Genomic DNA, 12,510 nt, shown 5'->3' with positions numbered 1-12,510 from the left:
TGTCTCCCACAAGTCCTTTCTCCTGCCAGGGATCCGAACTCCATCCGGAATGGAACTGAAGCTTGGTAGCTGCTCATCTATGCCTGCCGCCTCTGACCCGCCCGCCGCGCCTTCCCGCTCTTTCCTGCGCTTCATATTGTTACTCTCCTACATTTTTTTTCATAACACTGAACTGTGAACCACTGGCTCAGACTGAATGAGACAGAGGCATAGTACTTATCTGGGCCCTGTGTGGCACAGTCTTAGCTATGGTATGACTAAGTCTGCCCCATTGCCTCCCAGCACAGATTTAAGTTCAGAGAATTCGTTTTTTTTATGATGGCTCAGAGTATGCATTTAGTTTTGACACGTGTCGACCACCGTTAGTTATTAGTGAGACTGATGGTGCCCCCAGGCTGGCCAAACTGCCAGTCTGTGCACTGCTTTGCCTTCCCCCACCCCACCCCATCCCACCCCCGTATCACACTCGGGTTCCTATTGTCTTCCATTGAGAAGAATCAGTCTTGTTTCTCACGTTTCAAGCTCGTGAGTCCCATGCTGTTATCACCGTCTTCCCTGATTACTACCATCCTCTAATTATTGTTTGTGCAAATACCTGTAGTACTTCAGAGCAATTGAGATGCTGACCTAAGAACCTACCTCAGTGACCTGGAAATAGTCTCCTGGGGTACAGGGTCAGCTCTGGAAATTTCAAACACTTTTCCACAGGGAGTTGATACCCCAGCCTCTTGGCAGTTGTCCGGCTCTGTCACTCAGCCCAGGGTGGTGAGTTGCCTACTTCAGGCTCCTTACATCCCAGCTTTGAAAGGGCAAAGTAATTGGAGAGGTGCATGGGAGCTGTGGGCCCCACAGGCCGATTTAGCACAATGCAGAGTGAAAGGCTGTTTTCAGGAAGCCAGGCTGATTAGGGCATAAGGACTCTTGCCTGCTCTTGGGATATGGGGCCTTGCTGGGTGAGTGGGTGTGCTAGCAATCTAGTCACCCCATTATAATGCAGACTCCCAATCAGGCCCTTTATTTTATTTTTTTTTTAAGTATCAGCTGTAAAGATCTAGTTATGCATTGTAACCCCAACCTCCAGAAGAGCTAACAAATCGCCTGCTGAATTTCTCGGAGTTCAAGGCCAGCTGAGGTGGCTGAGGGCTCTGAGCTCCCTCAGCATGGTCATGGTAGAATCTCAATAGCTGGTTTGCCAATTAGCTAATTAAGTCAGATAAATGATATGCTCTTTGAAGTGTTCCCTGTGCCTTTTATATTTCTTGAACATTCTGAATCATTAGGCTGCATTTGGGGTGGTTAAAGGTCTGTTTCGTCCAGCCGTCCTGCAGTGCGCTGGCATGAAGAGGGATCGGTCCAGCAACAGAGCAGCCCGGTGGGCCTTTTCCACTGCAGAGCCCCAGGCTGGACCAAGCGCTCCCAAGTTCCTTCTGCGAGTGATGCATGTCTGCTTCTCTCTCCCCTTCTCTTCCTAAGGATGTTAACACAGGCGAGGGCAGCGAGTTTGCAGACAGTGGGATCGAAGGGGCCACCACCGACACGGACCTCCTGTCCAGGCGATCTAATGCCACCAACTCCAGCTACTCACCCCCCACCGGCCGAGCCTTTGTGGGCAGCGACAGCGGCAGCAGTTCGACTGGGGATGCTGCACGCCAGGGGGTGTACGAGAACTTCAGGCGGGAACTGGAGATGAGCACCACCAACAGCGAGAGCCTGGAGGAGGCCGGCTCGGCGCACAGCGATGAGCAGAGTAGCGGCACCCTCAGCTCCCCGGGCCAGTCGGACATCCTGTTGACAGCCGCGCAGGGCACCGTGCGCAAGGCTGGCGCGCTGGCAGTCAAGAACTTCCTGGTACACAAGAAGAATAAGAAGGTGGAGTCCGCTACCCGGAGGAAGTGGAAGCATTACTGGGTGTCTCTGAAAGGTAAGGGAGGCCAGCCCAGCTGCATGCATTCCACAGGTACTCACAGTTATGCAATATTTCATAATTGTATATCTAAAACATAGTCTGTTGTGGTAGAAACACATTAGATGGACTTTTTTTTTTTTTTTTTTTTAAACTTAAATCCTGGGATGAGCATGGTGAAGATAAGGGCCATCACAGAAGACCTGAAAGATCTGGTTTGGGATTTGATTTTCTTTTTCTGTCTCTTGTTTTCAATACTAGGACTTAGAACCGGGGACTCTCACATGTCATGTGTTACATAAGCACCCTAGCTCTGTGTTACACCCCCATAGCTCTTTGTATTTTTGTACTTGTTGTGAGGTACCAGGTTGCCCAGGCTGGACTTGACCTGGTAATCATCCTGCCTCAGCCTCAGGGGTAGGTAGCTGGGATTATAGGTACCTGCCACCACACCTGACTACTTACCACTTTTTACATATATGATGTGGTATTGTTGACTCTATGGGCAACACTGTGGCCTGGCCTCTCAAAGTTACTCATCTGACCAACGGAAGCTTCGCGTCTCTTATTCAGGAACTCTCTTGGCGTGCTCCTCACCCCTGCATGTGCTATCCCATTGTTTACTGAGCTTCGTGGTTGTCTTGGTTTCATGTCTGTTGCTGTGATAAAGTGGCCCAATCAAAATCATCACAGTGTTGCCAGTCAATAAAGAATTATGTTAAAAAAAAAAACAACACACAAACCAAAAAGAAAAAAAAAAAGATAAACAACAACAACAACAACATCATCACAGTGGAGGGGAGAGTTTATTTGGCCTACAGTTTCAAGTTACAGTCGACCACTTGGGGAAAGGCAAGGCAAGAACCCTTGCAGTGAGTCACATCACATCACATCACATCACATCACATCACATCACATCACATCACATCACATCACATCCACTGCGGTGATATACTGTGTATCCCAAAGCTTACCTGAGGACCCCAGGACAGAGCCAGCCACTAGACTAGACATAGAGGCCAGGCAGTGGTGGCACACACCTTTCATCCTATCACTTAGGAGACAGAGATCCATCTGCATCTCTCTGAGTTCAAGGCTACACTGGGCTACATGAGTTTGATCCAGTAGAGGAGAGAAACAGAACCAGGCAGTGGTGGTGATACATGCCTTTAATCCCAGAACATAATATGGCAGGGCAGAGAAAGGTATATAAGGCATGAGGAAATAAGAACTCACTCTCTTTAGGCTGAGGATTTCGTAGAGTTAAGAACTAGTGGTTGGCTCTGTCCTCTGATCCTCAGGCAGGTTTATTAGGGTACACAATACATCACCACAATCCACAGTCAAAAACAGAGAAAAATTAATGCACCCATTCTGCCTGCCTTTGCTTGCTCTGGCTAGCTTTCTCCATCCTGTACAGTTCATCACCCTCTGCCTAGGGAATAGTGCTGCCCACAGTGGGCTGGGTCTTTCTTCATCAGTTAGCAATCAAGACAATCTCCCCTAGATATGCTCGTAAACCACCCTGATAAAGACGATGGCCCAGTTGAGACTCTTCCCAAGTGATTCTAGGTTATGGCAAATTGACATTTAAAAGCTACACCACAAGTAAGGAGAACATGTCAGGTCCAATGTTCCCATAGACTGCTGGTTCTGATGGCCAATTTTGAAATGAGTTCCCCTCCAAAATTTTGTTTTGGGTTGTTCAAGTTTATATCTCACACAGTGAAATGGCTGATGGTTTAAGTGGTAGAATATCACTAATTTTACAGGCTTCAACCTGATGCAAATGGGATGTCTAAAGCATCATTTGTTTCTGAATAAGTCACTGTTTTAGAGTTTAGCTGTATATATTGGTTGGTGTACTCTTGGCTGTGAATACAGCAGACATGTGGGTACTACTCTACTTTCCTCTCAAAAAAGCTTAGTGCTTACATGTGGCTATTTGTTGGCATTTGGCTTCCTTTCCTGAAGGGGGCTGTGTGTATGTGAGCAGTGGGCACCCGGCCACCACCCAGCCCTGCATGGGTCTCTGTCCTGGAGACTTTGTAATTCCTTTGTGAGAACCATGTTATAGAAAGAAAAACGTTATTCAAGTACATTGAGAGTTTTTGTTACAAAGCTAGTTTTGAGATGGAGTTGGGGTGATTGGGATCAGACAGGAAACACACAGGAGAAAGAAGCCAGGGCCGAACAGCTCATGGTGCAGATCCCAGATCATTTGACATTGGTTCTCACCAGCTGAGGCCAGTGCGGAGACATCCTACAGTAGAGGCCTGGATCTACCCAGAGCTCTACTCAGTGAGCCTAGTGTATGCCCTAGCAATGAGTGTGTGCAGATTGCCCCTGAAGACAATCAGGAGATGTGTGTGGCCCTCCCTCCCCCCCATTACTGGTGGGCTAGCTGGATTTTTTGCTGGTTAAGTTTTGTTTGTTTTGATGCCTGTGGAAATAGAGACCTATGTGCCTGGTTCAGCTCTAGATTCTGCTGTGTATCACAAACACCCCTAATGAGAGGACAACAAAGCTAGACAAACTACCCCCTAAAGCTTGGGTGGTAACTCTTTCAGTAAGGTCACTGGAGGCCCAGGTCATCTGTTTTGTTGCTCACTTACTCTGGAACATCATTATTCATGTGGTGTGGGGTCATGCTTATACAACAAGGTGTTTAGCCTGTGGGGATGCTTTGGGAAGCTGGCCTGGCCTGTCTCACCCACTTTCTCATTGGCTTTGTTTGGAGAAGTGCCATGGGGTTGCATGTAGAGGCCCTGTCATGCCCTTGGTTCTGCTGTGATGGGATGAGTTGGAGAAGAAAGAAATCCTCTCCCCCAACTCCCACCCTTCTAACCCTCCTAACCCCCCTCCGCCCCAACACACACTGAGGTACACATCTCTTGTTCCTTTAGTTGGGGGACTTCCTGAGGAAGACATTAACAAACATCTACTTGACCCCGGTAGGGAATTGACAACAAACCAAAGTAAGGATATCACCAAAGCTGAGCTTGAACTACTGCGTTTGTTGGGGTTCTTTACCAGACTCTGGGGGAGGGGTTGCGTAAAGACAGATGGATCACCAAAAGCCCACCCCAGCATGGGTGTCAGCTCCTGAGGGCCAGAGCTCTGCTCTTGCTGCACAGCTTGTAGGGAGCTGAACAGGCAGGGGAGGTTCTCTCCCAGGTAGCTCAGCTGCTCTGGGTCCTTTCCGGTAGTGCAGCCAGTCTCTGCTTCTTCAGACAACTCAACCTCTTCCACGGGTCCCTGCTCGTCTGAGAGTCTCAGTGGTGTTTGCTATTTATGTAAGTTTGGGGGAGGAAAGGGCCTAGTGCATCTGGTCAATTTCAGGGACTTCCAGGAGGTTTGAATTGTTTACTTGCTGAGTTTCCAGAAGCTTCCTTGAAGGATGGCAGTTTCCATCCCGCCCTCAAGAACACACTGAGTCTTATTTAACAAGCTTCCCAGCAAGATACAGTATTTTCTCCGTCTGAGGAAAGTGCTCCCCAGCATATGCCTTCATTCATGTTATTAATTGCTGCTGAGTCCTTAAAGGCCTGACATGAAGACCACCTGCATCCCAGTTGTTATGATGCTTTCTGTGTTGTGTTTCCTGCTTACTGAACCATAAAGGTCCTTTTTCAGCAGGCTTGGACTGCCATGACACAGGACCACACACCAGAGGTCTCCAACAACAGAACTTTCTCGTCTCACAGCTGGCAGCCTGAAGTAGAGGTGTTGACTGGGTTGGCTTCCTTTGAGGCCTTATGCCTTGATGTAGCTGCCGCTGTCTTCTCTGGGTCTCAGCACGTGTTCTTCCTTCAAGAATGGCTCTGTCCAGTGTCCATTTGATAGGACACAGTCGTCAGGTTAAGGGACACTCTTAATGACCACCCTTTGAAAACCGTGTTTCCAAATATGGCCCCATCTGGAGAATGGGGGTTAGGACTTAGTAGAGATGTGTGTGTGTGTGTGTGGGGGGTGATTTTACTACTTGTGAGAAGGCCCTGGATTTGTGGCTTAACCAAGCATCCTAGACTCCTCTTACCTCATGTGAGAACAGCACTTCTTGGTATAGAATAAAAATGATGAGGTGACTCTTTTCACTTGGGCCATAGCAGAGGTGGCTGTTTTGTTTGCGCCTTGTCCTTCAAGAATAAGTGAGACGGGAAGCCATAGCATGGGCATCGAGGAGCCATCGAGGAGCCCACGAGAGGAGGGAGCCATCAGATTGTCCCAGTGACCCAGATCTGGGCGACACAGCTTGGCAGGAGCCACCAAGCCCTTTACATCTGAATCCTGACAGGTCCCTGTCTTCTGTTGACACACTCAGAGCCTCTCTCTTTCCACTCAAAAGTTGCTGACGTTTTCTTAGCAGCCCTTGGTAGTTGGGTTAGGAGAAAACCACACCCGGGTACTCTGGGGTAGAAGAAAAGATCTCTTTTCAAAGACTTCTAGAAGTAGTCTCTGGAGTGATGCCATCCACAGCCTACTAACCTAAAGGTCAAGTTCAAGTGAAGATCAGGACAGACAAGACTTTTATCAGAGTGTGCAGTTCTTGGATGTGTTTCTTCATGTTAGTCTTAAAAATGGAATGAGTTGGAAATGAATAAAGTCCAATTTCAGTCACCTCCATTTTATTCTAATGTGTGAGCCACTTTAGTTCATGGAAATGAGAGATGACCAGTGATCTCCCTTCTTGGATTTTCCTCAGAAACCTTGAAGTCTTCAGAATCTTAGGAATTATGAAAAGAACAGAATTGAGACAGGAGAGTTGGTAGCATATATTTCAATTTATATATATGTAGATTTTGGATAATATGTGCATGGTTTAGCTATAGCTAATGGCAGGGTCCTATCAAAATTGGCATTTTCCTTTTTTTTGTTTATTATTATGTGTTTTAAATTTTATACATCAGCCATGGGTTCCCCTGTCCTCCCCCCTCCTGCCCCCAGAAAGATTTATTTATTTGTTTGTTTGTTTGTTTATGTATTTATTATGTGTGCAGCATGTATGACTGGAGACCAGAAGAAGGCACCAGATCTCATTACAGGTGGTTGTGAGCCACCATGTGCTTGCTGGGAATTGAACCCAGGACCTCTGGAAGAGCAGTCAGTGCTCTTAACCTCTGAGCTATCTCTCCAGCCGCAAAATTGGCATTTTCAAGTAATATTTAATGATATAGCAAATGCTTAAGGAATTAAGTATAAAGAAGACTTCATAATTATATTTGGTATTTTTTTTTCATTCAACTATTATGTATATATTTGGGCGCAGTGCTAGTGGCAGTCAGAGGAGAACTTTATGGAGTTGTTTCTGTCCTTTTATCTTTCTGTGTGTTCTGGGGATTGAGCCTAGTTCACTATGTTTGTGTATTTAAAGATGTAACCCTCTGAGCCACCTCATTGACCTCTAAAAAAAACTGTGTGTGTGCGTATGTGTGCGTGTGCAGGTGTGTGCGTGTGCAGGTGTGTGTGTGTGTGTGTGTGTGTGTGTGTGTGTGTGTGTGTGTGTGCAGGTGTGTGTGTGTGTGCAGGTGTGCGTGTTCAGGCAGGCATGTGCATGGTGCAGATTGGCTTTGCTTGAGATGGTGCTGTCAGCAGCTGTTACATGGTGCTGTGAAATGGTGCAGGGAGGGGGGGTTGCCTTTTAAACAGTGTGCCTTTTCCAGTGGTGTACCTATGGAAACGTCTTTTCTTCTTTCTCCATCACACATGGCCAGTTTTCCTGTGTCGATTCCTGTTGTAACCAAGTGTGTTGTGCTTTCAAAGGTGTTGTAATTCCTATAAGGTTTGGTTTTTGCTTGGAATAAGGAGATGGCTGAAATGGACCAAATAGCTTGTGTTGAAGTTGGGGATGAGTTCTGTAGTTGTCCAGCCCAGAGCTGTGGACCAGCTGAGAGTATGTGTTCAGTTAGGACTTGCTATTTTAGTGAGCTTCTAGTTCTGGCAGTGAAGGAGCTGCTTTACAAACTTACAAAGTGTTTCTTTTGTTACTGTCTCACTGTTTCATGGTCCAGTTAAAAGATGGGCCAAGGTCCTGGCTTCTCTAGGACCTTCCTATGAGCGTCATACACTTCCTGTTTCAGAAAGCAGAAGGCCATAGTTTTATTCTAGGGAAAAAAATATAGATTGCATCTGAGGCCAAAAATTATCTTTTTCTGGAAACCAATACTACTGTTATCTCCAAGGGCCCAGATCCATGGTATATATATATATTTTTTTAGATTTCCTGGCTGCATATCACAGGAGGCTGTTTAGGAGTAAGCTCCAGGGGAAGTGTCTGCCTTCACATCCTGATAGTGCTACCTTATAGAGCTGTGCTTAGGTGACCCCAAAGTCTGTATTGTTTGAGGGCAAAGACAGGATCCCTGGCTGGCTTGGAACTCTCCATGTAAACTAGGCTAGCCTGAAACTGACAGAGATTCCCCCTGCCTCTGCCTCCGCCCACCCCCACCCAAGTGCTGAGATTATAGGTGTATTGTAGCAGGCTTTCTCATACCACCAGATCATGCCATAGAGACTTATTAATTATAAATGTTCAGCCTTAGTTTATGCTTATTTCTAGCTAGCTCTTGTTTCTCTTTATCTACATTTTGCCTTGGAGCTTTTTGCTGTTCTTTCCTTCTGTATGTCCTGCTTTCGTGCTTCCTCCTGTCTATCCAACTGGCGACTGCCTGGTTGGCTGGCCCCTGGTGTCCCTTTCTCCCTCATTCTCTGTAGATTCTTCCCTCTTCTTATTCTCTCTGCCCATCAACCCCACCTATCCCTCTTTTGCCTTGCTATTGGCCATTCAGCTTTTTACTAGCCCAACCAGCTACCTTAGGCAGGCAAGGTGAAATAGCAACACATCTTTACATAGTCAAACAAATATTCTATTTCATAACAGTGTATGCCAGCACACCGCCTACAAGGATGCTCACAAGTAAACATTCTGACACAGAGAGTAGGACTCTAAGAACTTGAAGGATCTCTTCAAGTTGGGAAGCAATAACTCAATATCTTTATAGACCTGATTGCAAGCAACACCCTGTTTTCTTTACCCTTTGGGCTCCTGCACACTTTATTGTCCAGCCCTTTCCTGATGACTAGTACTCACACAGATCCTGTTCTGTCTCCTCAGGTTGCACGCTCTTTTTCTACGAGAGTGACGGCAGGTCCGGGATAGACCACAACAGTGTCCCCAAGCACGCTGTCTGGGTGGAGAACAGCATTGTGCAGGCTGTGCCTGAGCACCCCAAGAAGGACTTTGTCTTCTGCCTCAGCAACTCCCTGGGTGACGCCTTCCTCTTTCAGGTTTGTGGGGCACTTTCATGGCACAGGGAGCCTTCCTGTCTTGCCCAAGTACCTTACCCTCCCCTTTAAAATGGTGGTGAGATTTTTCACGCTAGAGACAAAAGTGATAAATGACAAGATAAATACTTGCCAAGAATTGCAGAAATGAGAGACCTCATGTAGAGTTTGAATGTGAGGACCAAGGAAAATTGTGCTTTGGGTTTGAGAAACTTGTCCTGTTTGATGGAACCCATCAGGGTTTCTTGGTGTGGTTTCAGTAGCATTGAACGGCACTCAGAGTAGGATCATGAGTTCCTTAATTTAGGTGTGATTTGAGCTGTCCCAAATTTTATCATAATATGTTCTCTGCTAATATTAATCATAAGGTAAAACAATTACAGCCCAGAAAGGACTGGTTGTCCCTAAATCGTTTCTATTTCTCAGCTTACAAGAACTTTCTATCAAGCATTTTTGAAGTCTGACTATTAATTGTTCTACAAAAATACTTCTCGGCTTCAAGGTTAACATTTCCTTTTATAGTGAATCCTTTGAGTTTGCAAGAACTTTCGGTGCTTTTGATGAGGCAGGTTCCCCTCATTTATTCCATTAATGTGATGAAGGCCACAGAGAAAGTTGAATGCACAAAATAGAAATGAAACATTCAGTCAGATGTCACAAAATAAATACGCAGTCACCACTCAGGGCAAGATATGGGAGTCTGAGGCACTCCTTAGCTACCTGACACTCATGTGTACACATCAACCTACTTATCAAATAGAATGAATGTGCCTTTTATCATCCAAGCCAACACACTTGTTTATCAGAGAGTCACTTGACTTATCATTGATTGATTGAGAAAGGTTTGCAGGTTGGTGAAGGGGAATCTTGGGCATGAGTAGTGGCAACTCAGTTTTTACTTCTTTGTGTGTAGGATTGAGAGGATGGTGTGGAGGGCAGAGGACAACTTGCAGAAGTCAGTTCTCTCCTCCCACCATGTGGGTTCTGGGGATCAAACTCAGGTTATCAGACTTTGTGGCAAGTGCCTTTACTTCCAAAGCTATCTTGCCAGTTCTTCATTGGTGAGGGATAGTTTTTCTGGGTATAGTATTCTTGATTGACAGCCTTATGCCATGTATTGAAAAATGTTATCCCACTGCCTCTGTAGCTTCAAAGAGAAGCCCATTGTCATTCTTGTGACTGTGATGAATTTTTGTGATGAATTACTTGCCCTTTTTTTTGTTTGTTTGTTTGTTTTGTTATTTATTTATTTATTTTGTTTTTTGAGACAGGGTTTCTCTGTGTAGCTTTGGAGCCTGTCCTAGATCTCACTCTGTAGACCAGGCTGGCCTCAAACTCACAGAGATCTGCCTGGCTCTGCCTCCTGAGTGCTGGGATTAAAGGTGTGCGCCACCACTGCCTGGCAAATTACTTGCCTTTTGTTTTTGTGTAGCTTATAATGTGATTTGGTGTCAGTAACTGAATTTATTCTGTCTGAAATTCAGTGTGTTTCTTGAATGTATAAATTTGTGTGTAGCAGCAAGCACTCTCAACCTCTGAGCCATCTGTCCGGCCCCTTAGAGGAGATTCTTTAAAAAAGAAAATTGATTTCTTTATTAGTGTTCTCTGTTTATATTACAACTGAGCAAATTCAAAGGATTCACTCTAAAAGCAATGTTAACTTGGAAGTGAGGAAGTATTTTCTAACTCGGTAGTCAAGGGTCTGGGCATGAGTCTCGGTTGGTAGACTGTTTGCAGAGTGTGCAAGAGGCCTGAGTTCAGTCTCCAGCAGTGCCACCCACACTTTAAAAAAAGGTACAATGACAGAACAGGCAGACTTTAATGTTACTGTCATACTTGCTTCTTTATAAATGGTGTCCTTTATTTAATATCTGTCCAGCATAACTGATTTAAAGTCTGTCGCTGTTGTGAGAGTGCTTCACCATATGGGTCACTCAATAGATGATGTTTGGATTTGTTGATTGGAGTGTTCACTGCACTTGGGAAGCTGGAGCTTAGACAGGCAGGAGCGGCCGCCAGGTTCACAGTCAGTGCGAAGCAGGGCTGAGCTAACCCATGCTCCTCTTTTTCCCACACCCTCCTGTTGTGTGAGTGTACGCCATTTGTTCACTGGTGTGACCGCTGATCCTAAGAAGGGTATGGGCCGGAAGCAGTGGTGACCATTAAGTGGCCATCCCCTTCTGGCCTTAACAGTTAAGCCGTTCCTTGGGAACTTATGTCAGCAGTAACCTGGGTTGGGTCGTCTTGCCTCACCACACATGTCATGTGATAATCTGATTGATAGCAAGGGAGGCCAGCTGTCATTTCCCTTACACACCTCTGGTGTGAATTCCTGTTGAAAGGACTTGCATGGCTGTAATTGCTAGTGGAATATACCCAATAAGTCACATTCTGTAAAATGCTTTTTGTAGCCACATAAGACTGTATTCATGGAAACCTCTGTCTTCTTGTTATGGGGAATTTTTTATGCTACTTATGTGGGATAAAGGACAAAATGAACCTTTTTAGAGGAAATTACTGTTGTTTGGGACCCATGAAGGCATTTTCTGCCGTCTACTTATTGTAATCCACATAACTCCAGAGGGGCCGAATTTGAAAGAAACCTGTGTGTGCAGGGGTGAGGTTAAAGCGAGGGAGATCAGCCGTGATTATGGGAATAATTTGTAGGTTATTTCAGCCCCAGGGCTCAATTCAGGGCACACTTTTTGCAGAGCCTGTGTGCCACTGATTCCACCCCATTGCCTAGATTCCACCCTGGAGAAGAGATGCATGTTACTCACAGAAGTAGAAAAGGGGTTTTGTGTGCAGAGTGGGGGCGAGAGTGAGGGAGAATGTTGGAGCAGCTGATATAGAGGGGGTGATATCTGCCTGCAGAGTGTGGCTGCAGCGCCTGCCCTTAACTATGTTAACTAGAGCTTTCTTCTCCCACCCGATGCCAGAGAAACCACAAGCCACTCAGCAGGTCCAGTTTCCTCCCTGGCTTTCAGTCATGGATTCCTAGAGGATGCCACAGTTCCAGACAGGACAAGCGAGGTGGCCGCTTGACTGAGCAGAAAGTCGTGTGCAGTTGGACATGTGGAGGAGGGAAGGAAAGATGACTTGAGCAGAGGAGTACCTTTTCTGGCTATGTTTTTCTCTCCTTTTGAAGACTATTTTCACTAGGCTACTTTATGCATATTTTGAAACACTCATAAAAAGAAATAGTACTCTGTGCTTATTAAAAGGAGGCTTGGGGAAAAACAAAACAAAACAGCATCTGCACGGTTCTCTTGAGGCACAGATTAAATGGTTGATTAGCCTGGTTGAGTGTCCGGCAGACACTA

General features: G+C 45.9%; 1 protein-coding gene across 9 annotated transcripts in view; it reads left to right on the top strand.

The window, feature by feature from the left end:
* The window catches only part of Tiam1 (TIAM Rac1 associated GEF 1), a 374,882-nt gene that overhangs the window by 264,552 nt on the left and 97,820 nt on the right, over window positions 1–12,510 (top strand). For all 9 annotated transcript variants that reach the window (XM_036203278.1, XM_036203274.1, XM_036203273.1 and 6 more), the window contains 2 exons: window positions 1,474–1,921; window positions 9,018–9,190. In XM_036203278.1, coding sequence (XP_036059171.1) covers window positions 1,474–1,921; window positions 9,018–9,190 — 621 coding nt within the window. The remainder of the gene's footprint in view (window positions 1–1,473; window positions 1,922–9,017; window positions 9,191–12,510) is intronic.

This window comes from Onychomys torridus, chromosome 12 (genome assembly GCF_903995425.1).
Source record: "Onychomys torridus chromosome 12, mOncTor1.1, whole genome shotgun sequence".
NCBI lineage: Eukaryota > Metazoa > Chordata > Mammalia > Rodentia > Cricetidae > Onychomys > Onychomys torridus.
Note: the sequence above shows the minus strand (reverse complement) of the source record. Positions and strands in the feature narration are given on the sequence as shown.